Source organism: Sciurus carolinensis, chromosome 2, assembly GCF_902686445.1.
Source record: "Sciurus carolinensis chromosome 2, mSciCar1.2, whole genome shotgun sequence".
NCBI lineage: Eukaryota > Metazoa > Chordata > Mammalia > Rodentia > Sciuridae > Sciurus > Sciurus carolinensis.
The window spans coordinates 192,076,978-192,098,295 of record NC_062214.1 but is presented as its reverse complement, the minus strand read 5'-3'; the positions used below and the strand labels follow the sequence as shown (position 1 = coordinate 192,098,295).

The 21,318-nt window shown below is 44.4% G+C and overlaps 1 protein-coding gene across 2 annotated transcripts in view; it reads right to left on the bottom strand.

Moving 5' to 3' along the window:
* Positions 1 to 21,318, bottom strand: part of Ak7 (adenylate kinase 7) — a 61,078-nt gene that overhangs the window by 1,783 nt on the left and 37,977 nt on the right. Inside the window, exons 11-16 of one of the 2 annotated variants that reach the window (XM_047542174.1) lie at positions 18,477 to 18,605; positions 17,576 to 17,705; positions 11,499 to 11,627; positions 9,689 to 9,757; positions 6,446 to 6,643; positions 2,494 to 2,714 (exon numbers count right to left, since the gene is read on the bottom strand). In XM_047542174.1, the coding sequence (XP_047398130.1) occupies positions 2,494 to 2,714; positions 6,446 to 6,643; positions 9,689 to 9,757; positions 11,499 to 11,627; positions 17,576 to 17,705; positions 18,477 to 18,605 (876 nt within the window). Of the gene's footprint in view, positions 1 to 2,493; positions 2,764 to 6,445; positions 6,644 to 9,688; positions 9,758 to 11,498; positions 11,628 to 17,575; positions 17,706 to 18,476; positions 18,606 to 21,318 lie in introns of those variants that run through there. The other variant, XM_047542175.1, reaches the window with a different exon arrangement.

Genomic DNA, 21,318 nt, shown 5'->3' with positions numbered 1-21,318 from the left:
CTCCTTGGTGACTCATCTGAGCCACTATATCAGATAATTCCTGAAGCCTGGACTGTTCTGTTACAAGAATTCATAAGTTTTCTTTACATCTAGGCCATTTTAAGTTTGTTTGTTTGTTTTTCGTCATTCTTAAGGTAGAGTCATAACTAATATTTTTCCTTGAAACGAGATCTTTCTCAGTAACACAGCAAGCCCAGATATCAAAATTGGGAAGTCCGGCATGATGGGACACACCTGTAATCCTAGCAGCTCAGGAGGCCGAGGCAGGAGGATTTCGAATTCAAAGCCAGCCTCAATAATTTAGTGAGACCCTGTCTCAAATAGCATTTTTAAAAGGGGCTGGGGATATAGCTCCACGGTTAAGAGTCCCTGGGTTCAATCCCTGGTACAAAAGAAAAAAAAAAAAAATGAAAAGATATCTTTGACTACATATAAGCTTAAAACTTTGTTTGGCCAGAGAAAAAAACCTTAAATAATATTAAAAGGTAGATGATCAATTGAGAAAAATGATTTGCAGCACATTATAAAAAGCTAGGCTATTTTAAAGATATTATGTTACTGCACACTATTGACCAGGTACTGTCTGCACCCTTTACATTAATTAACGTTTTAATCAGGTAAACTTTATGAAGTAGGTACTATCATTGTTCCCATTTTATTCATTCATTATTTTTATTCATTTATTTTTATAGTACTTAGGATCAAATCCAGGGCTTATGATACTAGGTGAGCACTCTATCACTGAGTCACATCTCTAGGCCTCTTATCCCCATTCTACAGATAGAGAAATCGAGGTGCAAAGAGTAACTTGGGCAGGGCCACGAACTACAAAGAGAGTGGAGTGGTATTTGAATGTCTGCAGCAAAACTTGAGAGAACAGTTGAGGTTATTCCTGTTTCTATTACATTGCTTTATCAGGAGTTCTTGTAAACTAATCAGTAAAAGGCACAAAGCCAAAACACAGGCAATAACGACATGCAATATGAAAACAAACTTAAATCCCCTAACAAAGTTGAAAAAAAGTTGTCAAATTAGTGATCAGAGAATGAATCCAAGTACAACGTGGTTGGTTTTTCTTTATCAGTTTGACATGTTCGAACAAATTTGAGAAAGCCTGGTTGGAGAAAGCGTTGGGAAACAGCCACTGTTAGATGATGTGTGGACCAGTTTACCCTTGCTGGAGGGCAGTTTAGAAACATGTATCAAAGCTTAAACCGTGGGAGAGCCCTTGCCTGGCACTTGTGAGGCACTGGGTTCAATTCTCAGCACCGCATAAAAATAAATAAATAAATACACACATACATACATACATAAAATAAAATAAAGGTTCATGAATAACTAAAAATATATTTTAAAAAACAAAAACCCTTAAACCATGTCTAGTCTGACCCTACAGATCTTAGGAAGTTATGCTAAGGAAATCCATTCATCCCCCAAAGATGTGTGTGTTGCTCCCCCCCCCCCCCGCATTCATTCTTTCCTTCTTTATATCCTTCTTTCCATCCACCTTTCCACAATATATTCTTAGTTCCTGTCAGGCATTGTTCTGGGCAGTGAAAACACAGCAGTGGAAAACAATGACAAAGCTTCCTGTCCTCATGTAACTTAATTTCTGTGCAAGGAAAATGGGGGGGAAAAGTTGAACATAAAATACATAGAATTGTTAGATAGGATACACGCAGAGAAGAAAGTTAAAAAGTACAAGAGGGGAAGAGGGGAAGAAGCAGGAGTTGAAATTTTACAAATGGTGACCAGAAAAAGCCTCCCTAGAAAGACAACTTTTAGTAAAGTTGGGAGATGGGTGAGGAAGTCGGCCACGTAGGTGGTGAGAAGACCAACGGGGCAGTGTTTGAAATTGGGAAAGATTTGAAGTGGCTGGGTCACACAGGACCTTGTGAACCATAGTAAGGAGGATGGAGTTTGGTCTAGTGGAGCAGGACAGCCTGTGGAAAGCTGAAAACCGCAATGTCTGCGGCGCGTCTGCAGTTCAGAGGTGTCACCTGGCAGCAGGTGGGAGCAGATTGGACATGGACAGGGGCAGAAATGAAGAGCCCAGGCAGGGGACACCACCTAATCCTGATGAGACACACTGACCCTGATCAGGAGAAGCAGAGAGCATGCATGGATCTGAAGGCTGTTTTTGAAAGCAGAATCAACCAGACTGAGTGATTTGGAGGATCTGACTGACCTCTTAGGGATAGATGGGGAAATGGAGAAAAAATCAAACCGAATCACAAAGTCAACACGTAGCCAAAAGCTACATTCACAGAGATGGATATTATTAATCCTACCGACAGTGCACAGGTTTTTGTCATTGATACTAAGCAGGAGCCCATGGATGTCGTTTTAAGATGGTACATGCGACAAAATACCACCAAACACACACAAAAACTCGTTTGGGGTGTTTCCATGGCCTTTCACTACAGCAGGTTGGGAAGTGTCGCCAGCACCCACCCCACCGTCCTGCACAGGCGCACGCGCACGCGCACGCACCCACTCCTCCCAGCGGGCCAGCTTCTCTGCTGCCTCCACAGCCTCCTTGTGCTCACGCTCTGCTTCCTCAGCAGCCTCCCTGGCCAGGCGTTCCTCCGCATCTCGCCGCTCCATCTCTGCCTTCTCCTCCTCTGTTAAACCGTAATTTCGAGGCGCCCCAATCTCTTTGATGAGCTGTTTGATGGCGAGTCTGTTCTGAGCATCTTCAAGTTTTCCTACATCTTTAAATACCAGGAGAGAGACCAACACATACTTATATTCCAGGTCTGCCTGCAATTAGGAAAATACATTATTACTATTAGCTTGTGATAGCACATTATATAAATTTCCACATTTGAAGTTTCCTCTTCTAGTTGACTGCATGGTTGAGAATTTCTGTTCTCATGGAATGCTTGTGATTCTCTGAAATTAAGTAGGAGGATTTGGGCTTGGGTCTGTCAGATCCAGTAATCACCGTGGATCTGAATGGATGGATGAGGGAACAGGCCATGCTATAGTCTGGATCCTGAATGTTCCCCAGAGGACCGTGTGTGAAAGGTCTGGTCACCAGGGTGGCACATCAGAAGGTGGTAGAGCCTTTAAGAGAGGGGGCCTGGTTGGAGGTGCTTCTGTGGTGCAGATACCATATCTGATTATAAAATGAAATTATAAGAGCATTGAAGAACAATGCCTGGGGAAAGGGTTAACCCCCACGCCCAGCCTCTCTTCAGGGAACCTAATTAACCGAGGGTCCCTCCCTATGGGGTTGTAAATAGTGTCAGGCTTTCAAGGCCAGAGAGAACAGGGGCCTGTGAAGTTACTTTTCATACTTAGTAAACTTTTGAGGAATGTAGCTACATCACACAATTGCCAGTATGAATTTTAGATCACTATGCTAATTAACTGTTATCTAAGCTATAACATTTAGGCTTAGTTCTTAGAAACACAGCTCTCAGAGAGATAAACTCAAGCCATCTTGATTTACGGCTGCCTTTGGAAAAGGATGCTTCGTGACAACACTCCCAAGCGTTTTACTGTCTTTGTTCTGTACCTGTGAACTACTTATCAGAGAATTTTTGTACATGGTCCTTGCTCATGAAGGTCAAGAATTCAACCTACCAATGATGTAATGGTTAAGGAATGATGTCAAATGTCCTATAAAGACCCCTGGGAACCCCAGAGTTCAGGGCCCAAAACTGGCATAAATAAACTGAGTTCTCTAGCCATGGCAGTGGTGCTTGGTCTCCTGCTGAGCGCGATTTCCACAGCACTTAGGTCATTGGATGTGCCTTTGAAGGAGATTTGGGGCGACAGGCTCTTCCTCTGACTCTCTTGGCTTCCTGGCTATGGGGTAAAAAGCTCACCCACGATAAGCCGCCTTGTCACAGGCCCAAAGCAACAGGGCCTGTGGAGTTGGACCAGGTCTCAGAAGCTGTGAGCCAAAATGAACTTCCTCCCCTCCTCCCTTTCTGTTTTCTTCCTTTCTGCAGTACTGGGGATGGAACCCAGAGGTGCTCTCCTACTGATCTCCATCCCCAGACCTTTTTATTTTTTATTCTGAGACAGTGTCTCGCTAGGTTGTCAAAACTGGCCTTGAACTTGTGATCCTCCTGCCTCAGCCTCCCGAGTAATTGGAATTATAATTGTGTGTCATGATGCTTGGCTTATTATTATTTTATTTTGGTACCAGGGATTGAACCCAGAGGTGCTTAACCACTGAGCCACATCCCCAGTTCTTATTTTTTTATTTTGAGACAGCCCAAGTTTCCCAGGCTGGCTTGGAACTTTGCGATCCTCCTGCCTCAGGCTCCTGAGTTGCTGGGATCACTGTTGTGTGCCACCACACCCGTATCACCCTTGGGATTTTCAGGAAGGTATCTGCAGAGAATGGTGGGTAGTGCACACCTTCTCCAGTAACTGCTTGCTGCATCCTCACCCACATGCTATGCATTCCTCTTTGTTTGTATGACCTTGATCTAGACTAGAGACACTGAAGCTTCTAATATGGAGGAGGGGAGGAGCAGGCCAAGGCATTAGCAAGTGAGCAGAAGTAAAATCCTGGAAAAGTGAAATACATGCCCCAAACCAAGTAAGTCACACCTGCCACCTCCTCATTGCCTGACTGCTGGAATTCAAGTGTACTTCTCTAATTACAACCTTGATGTCACTGAGTGCCCTCAAATGTTTTTGAATGGGCTCTGTTTTAGTGAAGTGTGATCTGCTAAATATTCTACAACATCCACCTTGACCTCTGAAGCAGGGTAGCTTCAGATTGGACCTTGGGGGCGGGGGGTGGGGAATACCTGACCAAACCTTGGTTGCCCTCCTAGGAATGTAGCATTGGGACACGGAGAGGCAAATCCAGTTTTGGGCTCAGCTTCCAGATAGCAAGGCAACTCCAGGGCTGTGGGGGTGGCCTCAGTCCCCTTGTGAGCCAGACAGGAGGAGGAGTGCACTGGTCTGAAGAAGTTGTGGTCCAAAGAGAGACGAGACAAAAGACACACAGAGAAGTGGACCCGAGGCATCTTCCCAGGCCCCATTCAGACCCTTAGGAGGCTGTCCTGCATCCTGACCTTGAGACACCCTCCAACTGTGATGCTTTCCTCCCCTTTGCTTTTACTTGATCTCCTGGTTGTCAGCGTGAACAGGAGGCCAAGTGCAATGGGCCCAGAATGAGGCTGGAACCCTGCGGTCATGCATTCCTTCCTCCACCCGCTTCTGTTTCTCCTCAGGTTCTCCTGATCTTCCTGTAAATAATTTTTTAGGCTTTCTGAAAAGATGACAATGACTATTTTTCTGAAATTTACCATTTTTTCTTCATTCTCTAAGTATATAATATACTTTTCATATTGGTAGGTGTAGAATCCTTAGCTTTTACATATAAAGTGTGTTCCACGTGCAGAAACACATCCGAATGATGGCAAAACCCAGTCAATACTGAGGGTGTAAAATAGAGAAAAATTTGCAGTTTTATATATATATATATATATATATAAATATATATGTATGTATTTTTTTTTTTGATACCGCTTTACCACTGGGCCACATCCTCTTTTTAATTTTTATTGTGAGACAGGGCCTCACTACATTGCTGAGGCTGGCCTCAAATTTGTGATCCTCCTGCCTCAACTTCCTGAGTTGCTGGGATTACACGTATATGCAGCTGCACCCGGCTTATTTTTCTATTATTTCTTAATAGCGCATCACTTTAAGCCTTAGTATGGATAGTGATAGACTCCTTCAATGTGCCAGGCACTATGTATCGCTCATCTCCACCATGCATAACAAGCCTCCGGACCTGGTTATTTTCCTATTTCACAGATGAGAAGACAGCCGGGACTGGAGTCAGCTCTTCTGTCCCCTGCCCACACTGTCTCTTAATTCTAAGCCTAACAATACTCCAGGTTCCAAATGCTGTCCCATCTGTCAACTAGTAACCCTGCAGGTAAGGGATTGGTTGTTTTCCCCAAACCCGGAAAGGAAGAAGTATCAGGAGCCAGAAAGCCAGAAAGGAAATTGAAGGGTTCACCAAGCCAAGGGAAGTCGGACAGCTCTGAAGGGTGAGATCTGGAGACCGGAAGGGTGAGGAGAGGCTGAAGCAGATCATATTTCTTGAGCATTGCTGTGTGCTGGGCTGAGCTGTGTGTTTTTGGGAAACAGAAGGGATGCATGAGGTGAGTCTAAAGTCTGTGAAAAGCACCAGTGCCCAGCAGGCAACGGGGACAGAACACTGCCCCAGGGAACCTGGAGGAATGGTCCAAAGCAAACAGTAGTAAGCATGCACTTCTTCAAAAATATGTCAATCTGGCTTTCAGTTTATAATTTACCCCTATGTTTTCATATAATAATTCCTGCCCACCACCTTATCCCCAAGTCACTCCCTCATCCTCACGATCCCAGTCAGACATGCATCGGGGGTTGCTAGGAGCGTCCTGGGTCTGAACATTCATGCTATCTGGAGTTCATTTCATACCAATATGTATTGGGTGGATTTCGATTTCATCAAAATAGTTGAAGACAGTCTCATCTTCAGTATTGATGTCCCGGTAGTTGCTTAGCGTCCGGAGGAAGCGGTCCTGGCTATAGTGGGTTCCGGCCACGAGGGTCTCAGGAAGGTTCATCACCCGCTCCTTCAGGAACTCGTCCGAGGCATCCAGAGAACACACGAATTCTGGGGAGAAGGAGAAGCTGTGGAGTTGACCCAGCACCTCAGAGCTGCATATTTGCTGAGTGAATGAGAGATCAGAATAGAGAAATAAACTTGCCAAGGGGAGTTGCTATTCCTGATACTCTCAACAATAGCACCCAGCCACATGGGTGCCAAAAATCCAAATAACATGCTACCCCCCAGAAGCCCGGCAAAGCTTGGGAATCGCTGATTTCTGCTCTGACTGTACTGGCTCACACCTCATTTTTTGCATTTAATGAGCTTACTAGAGTGAGAAAGTTAAGTGTATCAGGAAGCAGGAGTGGCCGTGGTGCATGTGGAACAGATGCGAGCAGGGCCTGGGGCCACCTGTGTGACCAGTGAAAACAAAGGCTGAGGCTGAGCTTGTGGAATGGAATCCTATAAATTCATAATAGTCTGATCCTACCACTATTCTCATCTCTTTTGCTCATGGTGGGCCATTTGGTTTTCATGATTTTCGTGAGTAGCTACATTTGAAAAGAGAGACGTTTAAATTCAGAAATTCTTGTATAATACTTAAAATTCTGTCAATAAATTTATTGGAAATTGAATCTATTTAAGCTCTAGGATGTTAGACGTCTAGGTAAAAAAGTTATTAATTTTGTTAATAATTGAAGAATTTCAAAGAATATGTAATACTACACCTTTTTTCCCAGAATGATTGGGAAATGGAAGATTCCAGTTAATTAACTATTTCAAATTGTAAGTATCATACTTGGCTCTCCAATTTTCAAAGAACTTTAATGTGATTAAATATACTTACCAGGAGATGATTTTTTTCAGTTCTTATTTTTCCACATTTTTTTTAATTGGTGCATTATAGTTGTACATGATGATGGGATTTGTTGTTACCTATTTGTACATGTACACAATCAAAAGTCTTTATGATTCAGAGAGAACTTCAGAATTTGTAATATTTCAAGATTATCATTCCAAACACCTACTGTCTTAAACTGGCTGAGAGTGAAGCTGGGTCTAGGCTAACATGGATTGATCCAGGAGAGAATACATCTAGAACTGACCTCATAGATTCAAATCCTTCATCACTAAAGTAAAGCATGGATGCTTGTATTAACCATTTTAAAATATTTTCTATATCTTATGATGTTTTGATGTCTTGGGGCAGGGGGAGTCTAGGGAGAGTCCCCTGCTCCCAGAGCTGGCTAGTTGTTAGTTGCTAAAGACAGAAGGCAACTTACTAGGGGAGATCTAGATAGCAAGGGAGGAGGTGGGGCAGGGTCAAAGGAGCGTGGAGAGGTCTTCCCACCAGGTCAGCTTCCTGGTTGAGGAAAGCGCTCCTGCACACAAGTGGGGGCCCAATCAGACAGACACTTCTTTACTCGCACTCCTAAGTGGAGGATCCAATAGCAAGACTAAAACAGATGCGTGGCCGGAGGGGCACCAGTCAGTAATAGTGAGGAGCGTGTGGACAGGATGAGATCAGGACAGGAGAAATTCCAGAGACCACAACAAGAACAGGCCAAGACTCCCCTCAGGACTCCCAGCCCTGGGGCGCCTTCTCTCTGGAGTGGTCTCTGTCACTTTTGCAACAAACCTGAGGCTTGCTTACTCCCTGTGTCCTGCTCTTCAGTTCTTTGCTGAACGAAGACAATGAGCCAGTGCCCCTCAATGGGTTTACTTGGGAGCAAGCGCTGCCTAGGCAAGCTGCCACCACCTTACCTAACTCCCATACTAAGCCCCGAACATCTCAGGGCCAGGCAAGTAAAGGCCACCTCTGTGACCCTAACTGGCCAACCCTGAGCTTCAACCCTGAGCTTCTTCCTTTCGACGGCCTTGCTTTCCCACAGAGACCTCAGGAAAGGTTCCATCCAGCTTAGACTGAGTTTGAATGGGAGCCCTTCCCTTTACCAGAAAGGTGAACTGGGCTTTGGCTTTCGGATCTGCACTGTGAGCACTGTGAAAAGGCTCAGCCTGCTCAGGTCTTGTGGGGTGCCTGGCACATGGGAAGCTGTTAATCAAGCTGGATTTTATCCAGTGACCTCAGTAAGAGCATTATGATTTGCTAAGGAGTTTGCAATACAGAACATTGCCCAGAAGTGTTAAAGTCTCATAAACAGGATAGTCCTGGTTATTCAGAGAACAGCAATTTTACTTTTTAACTTTTCCCAAGGTTATACCTAAATTAATGACACATCTGAGACATTTGGGTTTCTGCACGGGCAGCAGAGCCCACAGACAGACAATAAATACCCATTTCTGAGGATAGCTGTTTTCTGGTGGTCTCAATGTTTTTAGAAGCTTCTCTGCCAGCTGTGCCAAGACCAAGAAGAAGAGATGATTACAGCTGTCAACTGTGTCCCTTTGGACCTGGTGCCAGGAGCAGGCCCTTTCAGTCACAACCTTGAAGTAAGTTACTGAAAATAGCCGCTCTTGTATTGATCATGTGACTCAAAATTACTCCCTGTGATGCACATTATGCAAACTGTCTAAAAACAACAACAAAACTTTTTGAAGTTCACAGGAAGGTCACCGAGTGCCTGCCCACGCTCAGCGAACCCTGTTGTAGTGGACAAGTCGTTTATGCCTCCATCTCCAGTGCACTGTGCAATAGCTGTGTAGAGGCGCCATGGATTGACAGGTCAGTGGCGAACAGGAAGGCTCTCACCTGCCAGGTCTCCATCACAGTCACAGCGTCTTTTGGAAGGGAAGCATCATGGTGCCAGACACAGAGTGGGGAAGGGGCTGTGGTAGCCCAGGCCCCTGTGGGCTCTCCAGGTGACTCAGATCCCACATCTACCCCAGAACGGCTCCCTGGTCCTTTGTCCCAGGGTGAGCAGCAGGAGTGGCCGCTCTCCAAGGGGCTGCTCTCTGTTTCAGAACTCAAGTATCTCTGATATTTACCCCTGATGCATTCTCTGCTTTCCAAGTTTGTGCTTGTGTGTATGTTTTAATTTTTTCCTAAAAATAGATCTATTTTATTAAACTCAAAAAGATTGTTTTGGCACAAGAGATGTTGAATGGCATTCATTTCTCCAAGATCACATTGGAGAAATATCTTAAACTTACCAGGTATAATTACTTTATCAAAGGGAAACATTTTGCCTCTGACTTCTTCTTCCTCTTCCTCATCTTCCTCTAAGAGAACAAAATATATAAAATAAAATTTATTACTATGTTACTAGGGGTCACTCAAATGCCATGTCTTAATTTGTAATCACTAATGAAAAGTAGTCATCAATAAAGAATGTGGTTCAGAAATAGTCTCACAACCTAAACATCAATTGACAGATGAATGGATACAGAAAATGTAGTGTGTACAGTGAAATGCTATTCAGCCTCGAAAAAGATGGCTATTCTGCCATCTGGCACAGCATGGATGAACCTTGAGGACATTGGGCTAAGTGAAGTGGGCCAGTCACAGAAAAAGTACTGCATGATTCCACTCACATGAGGTCTCCTAAACAGTCAAATTCATGGAATGGTGGCTGTGTTGGGCTGGGGGAGGTGGGAAAGGAGAACCACCCATCAACCAAGGCAAAGTTTTAGTCCAGCTAGATGAATAAGCTCTAGAGATCTGCTGAACAACATAGGACATGGGGTCAACAATAATGTACTGTGCACTTAAAAACCTGTTAAGAGGGTAGACCTCATGGTAAGTGTTTATGCTACCATGAAATAAACATTTTTAAAAAGTTAAAAGCTAAGCATCTAACTGGGTGCGGTGGCACATGCTGGTAATCCCAGTGACTCAGAAGGCTGAGGCAGGAGGATTGCAAGTTAGAGGCCAGCCTGGCAACCTAGCAAGACCCTGTCTCAAAATAAAAACTAAGACGGGCTGGAGGTTTGGCTCAGTGGAAGAGTGCCCTTGGGCTCAACCCATGGTACCAAAACAATATCCTAGACGTTAAATAGGAATGATAAAAACAACTTAAGGAATCTTTTTATTGCTGATCTGTTTCTAATAAAGACAAAAATATACACTTAACACTGGACAACTGGAAACATAAGCCTCAGAAAAATAAGGATTGTTTTACTTGTTTCCTGGAACCACATAGCGGACCACTACCAACCCCAAGAAGGCAAAGCTCTTCCTTTCATTCCTGAACACATCAGACTTCTGCCCACGTCTATCACTTTCTAGAAACATTTCTACCAGTATTTGATTTTCTTCATACTTTATTCTACTTTAAAAAGTAAACTTCAACAACGTATGTAAAATGAGGAAAAAAATCAACACGTAGACCTACAATATGATGAGTCATTAAAATTTCTTATTGTGCCTGGGTGTAGTGGACCTGTAATCCCAGCAACTCAGGAGCCTGTGGCAGGAAGAGCAAAACAAAGCCAGTCAGTAGCTTAGTGAGGTCCTTAGCAATTTATCAAGACCTTGTTTCACAATTTTAAAAGGTGGGGGCTAGAGATGAGGCCCAGTGGTTAAATGCTCCTGGATTCAATCCCTGCCACACAAAACAAACAAACAAACAAATAAAAATTCTTATTTGTGGCTGGGTACAGTGGTGCACACCTGTGATCCCAGCTTAGCTACCTGGGAGGTTGTGTCACTTGTTATTCCAGCTGCTCAGGAGGCTGAGGCAGGAGGACCACAGGCCAGCCTGGTCAATTTTGCTAGACCCTGTCTCCAAATAAAGAATGGAAAGGGCTGGGGAAGTGACTCAGTGGTCGTGTGCCCCTGGGCTCAACCCCCAGTATCAACAAACAAACAAACCAACAAATAAGTCTATGTACCTAATAAAAGGTGAGCCAAGATTCAAATTTAAAAGTCTCTCCATTGTTTCTTTATTTAATTGAGTGAACAGTAAGGTTACAACTTATCTGAATATAAATGCACGAAACATAGGAAACACTCAAAACTTACGATTGAACAGATCTTTGGCCTGATCATAGGTCTTTGGATATCCATCCAAAATGTATCCTTGATTCCTACAAGGCATAGATTTTAGCTTTTCTTTGACAAATCTAATTACATATTGATCTTCTAGTCGACCTGATAAAAAGAAAAATATGTTACTGAGGAGCAAGTCCATGTAGGGACCAGGTTCTAAACTATCTCAAGAACTGTGTGGTCCAAGGGATGCCTGGTGATCCTTTATTTTGCCATCAAAGTAAAAGTTATGTGGTTTTGTATTATGACCTGAGTTCTAGTGCATGACAAAGCAGGAGAACCCAGTGAGCTGGTCTTCGAGAGAGAACAGAAGCAAGCGCCGATGTCTGCAGTGAAAACTGTCCTGTGATCACAACTTTGGGTGAAGCTGAATGAGGAGTGAAAGAGTGATATGGAGCGCACCTGCTGGCTGGGAGGGTTACTCAGTTCTGGTGTTTTAAAAACGCTTTGTTGAGATGGGGTCTCATGATATTGTGCAAGCTGGTCTCAGACTCCTCAGCTCAAGCAAGCCTCCGGCCTCGGCCTCACCTGGAACTACAGCACATGCCACTGTGCCCAGGCTCTCTCAATTCTGTAATCTTAATATGTAATAATAAATGCTTCTGTTGTGAGGATTAAGTGAGATAGGGTTCGTTTATTGTTCTGGTTTAGCCGTGAGCTGTCCCCAAAAGCTCATGTGTGAGACAATGCAAGAAGGTTTAGAGGAGAGATGACTGAGTTATAAGAGCCTTAATCCAATCAGTGAATTAATCCCCTGATGGGGACGAATTGAGTGGTAACTGAAGGCAGGTGGGGTGTGGTTAGAGGTGGTGGGTCCCTGGGGGCATGGTCTTGGGGTATAAATTTTGTACCTGGTGAGTAGAGATCTCTCTACTTCCTGATTATCACACGAGCTGCTTCCCTCTGCCACACTCTTTCACCATGATGTTCTGCCTCACCTCGAGCCCCGAGGAATGGAGCCAGCCTCCTATGGACTAAGACCTCTGAAACCATGAGCCCTTAAATAAACTTTTCCTCCTCTACAATTGTGCTGGTCGGGTCTTTTAGTCATAGTGGTGAAAAAGCTGACCTAACACTTATGTTGCTACCACATGATTTATTAAAAGTAGGTGCTTGGCCCGGGTGCAGAGGTGCACACCTGTAATCCCAGCAGCTCGGCAGGCTTCCTGGAAACTGGGAGATGGACCTGAGGAGGGAGACATCTGCTCTAAAAAGGCACAGAGGTTAAATGACAGCATGCTATCTCAGCAGCTGTCACGTTCAGGACACAGCCGGTCCCTCAACTGCTTAACAGTGTGCCTAACAGTAATGTGAACTTGGTGGGTCCAGAGCTTGGTCTCCATGGCTCTTTCTAATGCTTTTAGTTTGTCATGGAGTTGCTCATGTAAAATAGATCTCAGCATTTTTAATATCCTACTAGTGATGATGAAATGGTCTAATTAAAACACCTTTCCTTTCTTGTACCTTTCCATGTCACATGGGTCATCAGACACTAAAGGATCCAGAAAATAACTATCTTTCAGAAATCTAAGTATTATGACCAAGACAAAATCATGATTAGTGTTATTTAGCATAATGAAATTCCCCCAAATGGGTTTATATTACTTCCTAGTAAGGTTTGCAGTGGCACAAAGAAATAAAATCATTTCAAGAATATCAAGGGATTCACTAACATACAAAGACTAGCTTTATTTAAGCAGTCTATTCTCATTTTTCAAAACTTCCATCTTTATGATAAAGATGCATAATCAGAAATCTAGCTGAGGTCCCTTTCAAGGTCTCCCTTGGATTATTTAAGTCATTGAGTTTTACCATCACTTCTGCTTGATCAGTGTGTTCAGTAAACAATGAAGGATCTCTTAAGCAGTTTTGGTCATTATGGAATGGGTGGGCCAAGCCCAAATGCCTTATTCTAGAAAACCATCACCTCCCTAGGCTAGTGTTGAGCTACAGGGCAGGTGACTGCCCCTTTCTGCTTTATTTTTAATTTTACATAAATTTTATTGTGCATATTTGAAGCTTAAAATGTGACACTATGGGGTACCTATGGGTAATAAGATGGTCACCACAGTGAAGTAGATTTGCTCACCTATCCTCCCGGTTACTTTTCTGTGACAGGGCTGCTGAACACTGCTTAACAAAATCCCTCATAGAACACACTCATTATTTACTCTAGTCCTCATGCCCTGTCTTCAATCCACGGACTGTGATTTTGTATCATTTGACCTATGCCTCCCCATCCCCGCCTCCGCCCTAATTTTCACCAGTGGTTACACTGATCCTCTAAATCTGTGATCTATTTAAAAAAAAAAATCTTAGATCTATTTAAAAAATAAATTCCACAAATAAAAAAACCTTAGCTCTATTTTAAAAATAAATTCCACAAATAAACGATACCATGCAACATTTTTTTTTCTGAATTTGTCCTATGGAGAAATCTCCTGCCATAATGCCCTCCAGGTTCATTCACGGTGAGGCAAAGGGCAGGATCTCCTCCTTTTCAGACTGGATAACATCCTGGGGTGTGTGTGTGTGTGTGTGTGTGTGTGTGTGTGCGCATGTGTGTGTGTACGTTCATACCACACTTTCTTTACCCACCCATCTGTAGGTGGATGTTGAGGTTGCTTCTGATCCTGGCTATCGTGAACACTGCCGCAATGCACGCTGGGGGCAGCCACCTGCACAAGCTGGTGACTCCAGCTCTTTTGTTATATACCCAGAAGAGCCATTGCTAGGTCAGATGGTGGTTCTATTTTTCATTTCTTTAGGAACCTCTATACTATTTTCCACGCTGGCTGGACCCCTCTCTGCTTTGAAATGAAAGAGCACAGTGCTACTGGAAAGCTTTTAAAATGTCATTGGCTTTGTTTTCTTTTCAAATTTTAAGTCTGTCTTTCAAATACCACTCATATTTAAAATATGAATATTAATGCATATTCATAATTTCCAAAACAGGGTTTAAAGAGAACTACAAGCCACGATTTTCCAATAATCTATGTACGATGTAGAATTTTAACGCTCTACATTCACAAATTATTTTCCCTTTTTATTTCAGACTCACTGGAAGTCCCACCTCCCAGACTTGATGACCCACAACACTTTTGAAATATATGAGAGGAGCACGAAGAATCCAGAACTAACACACTCCATGCTTTAGGGACTTGGGTTCCCATTCTGGCCGCATGGTTGGGCTGGTGGGTGGAGCCCCAGGTGCCTCACTGCGGGACTGTGCCATCGCACTGCTAGGATCCTTGGACCCACAGGACAAACGGGGTCACATGGAGGGAAAGGGATTCACCTCCTGTCCCTGCAGTGGGCTCAAAGGTCTTGTTTTGTTCAAACATGATCAAGGTCCACAGTCTAGCTTCAGGTAAACATGAATTGGAAGGAGTTTTGGACAAACTTCTGGGGAAAAATCTCCCTAAAGTTAAGGGTCTGGATGAACGATTCCCATCTCATAGTAAGTGGGTGGCATTGGGTGCCATCTGGGGAAGGGCAGCGGCTGGCTGCTCTGCACATGGCCTTCTCCAAAGTCCACGTCCCTGCTCCTGATCGCTCCTCCATCTCCCGCCCAGGCAGCCAGCCTGTTTGGCCTCTCTCATAGCTGGGGGAGAACCGTGTCTCCTGCCAGGGACAGGCCCCTCTTGAGCTTGGGGACTTGGCAACCGAACTGTCTCTGATAACCTCTGTTCTCTGTGGCTGCTGCCCTGGGCGTGAAGAAAGCTCAGACGGTATTGCACGCTATTCTGTTACGCTACGTACTTAGATAGCACCCTTGGGTCCTGGCAAAGACCAATTATGTAAGTCTCTGTCAATAAGTAACATGTCCGCCTGTCCTGTCAGCCTGAGTGTCGGGCGTCCCGGCCTCCTGTCTGGGCTGGTTATAGTTCACTGCTCCCACGCCCTGCCTACGGCCGTCCACCCCAGCCACGAGGTCTGCGTACACAAGGCCACAGACACCTGCTCATTACTACAGTTCCATCCCCACCCTCAACAAGGCTTTGCGGGCAGATGCCCTTCCACAGTCTTCTCACCATGGAATGTCTTATCTTGAGGTTTTTCCCCTCCCCCAAAAGGTGAGAGCCAGAACTGTTGGACTCTCAGACCAGAATATTAACTCCCAAGTGCCTCATGAGCAAGGCAGGCACGCTGCATTCATCTGTGTTTTCTGTGTTCCTTTGGTTTCCTCTGGGAACTTTTCCTGGAATTCTAACCCAGGTGCTCCAGGACCAGCCTATGCTAGAGCAGCGACTGAGACTCAGCCAGCCAGCTGGTGCTCAGGCGTCAGCATCCCAGGCCATGTCTCCACCAGATGGAACCAGCCTGGGAGGCGAGGAGACAGGGGCGACACTTCAGAGCAAGGCAGGGAGGGACTAGAGACCTTAAAGTGGAAGGGCAACAACAAACTGGAGGAGGAAGCATCGGGGACCAGGGCTCATAGCCCTGCGCTGCTGCACATCTCATGTGGGACGTGCCAATACTGACCCCTCATAGGTGCAGGATGATGTCAGGAATGGGACACTGGGTCCCCAGCAGAGGGGGAGATGGGCTGGAAAGAGGACCACCTTGGGACAACGGTGGGGAGCCAGAGGACATCTCTGGATGGCCATGGAGGGAGTCAGGTTCTGTGCCCCAGGGCACACAGTGGATGGGTTTTAGTGCGAGGCTTAGCAGAACCCAAGGCGGTGGATGCAGGAAGGAACAGCAAGCACCATAACCCAGCGTGGCTTCCACCTGAGTGGCCACAGATGTCTCTGTCCCCCCACCCCACCCCCTTCCCGTTTCCACTTGCCCCAGCCTAACCCTGGAGGATCAGAAACAGCCAACCAGGACGCAGGAGTGAAGAGGTGTAGGGAGAGGAAAGAGGGAGGGCAAGCGCTGGTTGGCTGAGTCCCCCAGGCTGCAGGGCAGGTGAGTCTACAGTAACCTGTTGGATGGAGGCTCTGAACTGTCTGAATATAAAAGTGAAAGGGTTTTCTGCCTCCCTGCTGGGTAGTAAGCTCCCTGAGAGACAACTCAGTTCAAAGTCCAGTTTGTGAAAATTCTCTTGGCAAGGAATAAACAAAGGTGCTGCTGGCTTATTTTCTGAGAGTTGCAAGAGGACAGGCCTGAAATGGCATCCAAGGGTGGGGAAAGAATGAACCCATGCCTGAGTTGGAACAGAAATCATGTGGTCTGCAAACGTGCGTGAGCGGTAGAGTGGCATGCTTGAGGCCCTGAATTTGATCCCCAGAACCACACCCCCCAACACACACACACACACACACACACACACACACACACACACTAAATAAATAAATAAATAAATCACCTCACTGTGATTAGTTGGTTCAATAAACTGGTTAATATTAATTACCAAGTGCATGAGAAAGCTTTGTTTCTTCCTACATGAATTATTGGTTCATGTTACTCAACTACTTTTTTCTATTAAGAATTTAATTTTTTTTTCTTTCTCTGGTGGTGGTAGTAGTGAGGACTGAGCCCAGGGCTTCATGCGTGCTAAGCTAGTACTCTACTTCTGAGTACATCCCCAAACCTCTTTAGTTTTTATTTTGAGACGGGGTCTCCCGAAGTTGCCAAGGCTGGCCTCAAACCTGCAATCCTCCTGCCTCAGTCTCCTCAGGTGCTGGAATTACAGGCATGTGCCACAGTGCCCCTCAGAATCTAAAGATTTTTCTATTAGTTTGCTGAGTATTTTATACATTAATAAAATTTATTTATTTAATTGGTGGCAACTATTTTTTCTTGCTTTGCCCTTTGCTTTTTGACTAATGATGCCTGATACCTATAATACATGTCCATGGCTGCACTCTGGTCTCTGATTTTTTTTTTTAACTTAGGAAGTTCTTTCCCATCCTATTTTCAGTCACCAAAATACTGACAATGATTTTTCCCCCTGGGAGTTGAGATTAGAAATGAATTTTTTTGTTGTTGTTGTTATCATAAATTCTGGAGGGCCTCACATTCAGAGGCAAAGAGGTCGTCCTGTATAACCAGCTTTTAAAAGCAGCCACCGTGGGCCAGACCGGAGCGGCGTGTCTGGGCCTCACCTGCGTTCTGCTCCATGCTCTCCTTGATGCCGTCTAAGAGCTCCTGAGCGTCCTCCACGTTCTCCTCCTCCTCCTCCTCCTCGCCTTCTTCTTCTCCATCCCCTATGTCCTTAGGCGCGACGATCGCCTCCTGCAGACCATGGGGATGTTCAAATCTGATAGAGCCCTGCTTTGATCTGCTCCTCACAGATCCATTGACAAGTGATCCCAGAGACTCTTTGGTGCCCATCTTGGGAATGTGGTCAGTGACAGTGGTCACGCAAATGTTTGTAGGATGTGTTTACCCACAAAGATGTATGAGAGCCTCAAAGTGTTTCTTACTCTGCTTTTAGGAGAAGAATATATTTCTGGGCTAATGGCAGAACTGCTTAAGAGTCCACTCCTTTCTAAGGTATTTGGTTGTATCACACTTGAAGGAAAATATTTTGTACAAATCAAGACTTTTAGGTTGGGGCGTAACTCATGGAACAAGGACCTGGGTCCAAAATCCAGCATCAGAAGAAGAAAAAAGGACCATTAGAAATCACTTCTGGAAATTTTTCTTAGTCTCTACCATTTCCAATAAAATGATGAAATGCAGTTAATGTTCTGATAACACCCTGAAGAACTAACAGCAAAAAGGAAAAACAAAAGACTCAGTAGTATTCCAGTCAACAGAGAGCAGACAAGATAAACTTTGAGCTGGAGGCAGACTAAATTTCAAGGACAATCCATGAAAGATGCTTCTGTTTTACAGAGGAAAGCCCCACAGGATTCTGTGTTTTCATAATGCACCAAAACCAAAATCCAATTAGAATAACAAATCTCTTTGACATGTAAAATTAGTTGCTAGCATATTACAGCACTAGGAAGAGCATCTTTTATACATAAATATTCCCCATAAAGTAGTTTAGAATGTTACCAGTTTTGCTATGGCTTCGGAAACCACATCCTTTATTTTAATGTGATGTAGTTTGTAATGCTTGGCCAGTTCTTCAGCAATACTGGATTTTCCCACAGCAGGAGGACCGAGAATACAAATCTTGATTGGCTGAAAGAGGAGAATAAATAAAGGACATATAGTGGCTACACAGAGCATTATGTCAGGGAAGTGCCTTTTCCAGTCTCAGGACCCTGCAGCTCAGTCTCCTGCCTCCACTGAGCATCCAGAGCTCCTGCCTCCACACCCCGCCATCACGGTCACTGCCATATCATCCTGAGAGCATCTGGAGGGCTTGGGTTAGGGTTCATGTCCATTCCTTCAGCGGGAACCGAATAGCACTTACCATGTGTACCGACCTGGACCTGGGGGATAGGACATGCACAAGATTCCCCCAGGAACACCCCAAAAGGACTAAACGGTGAGTGCTTAGGCATCCCATGCTACCCATCTCATCTGTATGTGTCAACAAAATAATTCCATAAGAATTTCTGGTCCAGTGTACAAGGGGCCTGCTTTATTGCTGGAGTATTATTTGTTTTTATTTATAACACGGTTAATCTACTCTGATTTTTAAAAATACACTCATGAAAATAAAACACCATTTATTTCATTGAAAAACTTGCTTGAATGCTAGAGGAGCTTTGTGGCATTCATAGCCAGTGAGTAAATGGTTATTTCTAACAGAAATAGAAATATCAGTAGTAAGTAATCATTTCTTGCAAAATGTTCCAAACAGTTGCAAAACTGAGGTCTGGTAAATTTTAAAATCATGCCCATGAAAAGAATTTCCATGGGTAGGACGGACATCCATGTGCTCAGTGCTTACATAACTTCACCAAGATGGCGGGCAGTGGAGGGAGGCAGGTGTTGGGGAAGGAACGCTGGAGTTGAGTCCTGAGGGCAGGGCTGGACCTCTGGATGGTTTTGGTGCCATTGTCAAGACCTGATGTTCAGCTGTTAACTGGGCAGATTTATGTGCCTCATTTTGTCCATATGCAGAGGATGGATCCTGTCTCTTGGGTGGGCTCATCTTATCCAGGTACAGAACCAGGAAACAATTCACTCATTTGCTTTTTTTATAATTATGATTTTGAATATCTGATTTTATAAACTAATAAATAGTATGAGTACAAATCCTTAATTAGTCTATCTAATTTCTTTTATTTTTATTTATTTATTTATTTATTTATTTATTTATTTATTTTTTGCGGTGCTGGGGATTGAACCCAGGGCCTTATGCTTGCAAGGCAAGCATTCCACCAACTGAGCGATATCCCTAGCCCTCTAATTTCTTTTAAATGAAAGAAGACCTTCACTGTTTTAGTATTGACAGCATATAAGATGTTGTCTTCATTTCATTTTTTTTTTTTTTTTGGGTGCTGGGGATCGAACCCAGGGGTGCTTACAAGGCAAGCACTCTACCGACTGAGCTATCTCCCCAGCCCCTTTGCTTCATTTTTTAATTAGAGCTTTATAGTTACACATAGAAGTTGGGCTCATCCTGACAAACTCATACATGCATGGAATTCGATTTCAGTTCATGATCCCTCCTTTTCCCTCCTGTCTTCCCTCCTGTCCCTGTTCTCCTTCTTCTGCTCTACAGACTTCCTTAGACTTGCTTATCTATTTATTTATATTTGATTCGTTCCTTTTATTTATGCTTAGAGGTGAAATTCCCTGTGGCACACTTATGCATATAATACACTTTTTAAGAATTCATTCTGTATTGCCTCCCCTTCCCATCCCTCTACTCTGCCTCTCGAGCTCCTCCTACATTACTGGTCTTCCCTTTATCTTTATTGTATACTATCCTTCCCTCCCCCTTTCCTTTACTTCTGCATCTGATTACTCAGTTACTTATAATGAGAAGCGTGACTGCCACAGAACTCAGACAGCTCTGTGCACGAAGGTCTGGCACATTTGCACCCCTAGAGCAGATGGGCTGGGGAGCCGAGTTGGCCAGAGGTTTGCTCTATGATCTTTGATCAGAAAGCGGGGAGTGAGATGAACTGACTGTTTAGTGGCTTGATGCATGTGTCTCTGCAGCAGTGGTAACTTGTCCCTGCTAGAGGAGCCGGGATCAGGTGAGGGCGTGGCTTGAGACTCCATCCTGGGGTGGAGGCATGGGATGTCACTGGCAAAATGCTTCCTACACTGGGCATGGCAGAGCTTCCTATTCTATGCTGCGAACCACTGCCCCAGGGATGGATAAGTGGTACATTTGTTTGTTTGTTTAAGAGACAGTCCTACTCTGCAGTCCAACCTAGCCCCAAACCCTTGGACTCAAGTGATCCTCCTGCCTCAGCCTCCCAAGTGACATTACTAAGTGCAAGTTACCATGCCCTGTGGAGCATCTTTTACTTGTCCTTAACTGTGAGAATATGGTTCTTAGGGTACCACAGGGACACAACACTTGCTTAGCTGGGGCTTTCCATGCACAGTAATTGTGATGATGGTGATTGGTTACTCAGGCTGTTTTACAGTTTTCAAAGCACTTTCTTAGGAATGACCTACTTTCATCCTTAGAACACTTCCCTGGGATTAACCCAATGATCTGGGCAGGTGCTGCATTTATCTTATTTCAAAGAGGGTGGTGTAGAGGCACTGTGGTAAAGTAAGACCATTCTCGCTAAGTCTGCATCCTAAGTTTGAATCCCTGACTAGGTGTGTGACCTTGAAGAAGTAGCTTCATTTCTCTGGGCCTCAGTTTCCTCACCTAGAATGTGGAGACAAGAGTACCTACCTGAACATGAGACCCTGAGTTTGATCCCCAGTATCACAAAAGCAAAAAACCTACCTTAAAAAATTGATTATGTGAAAA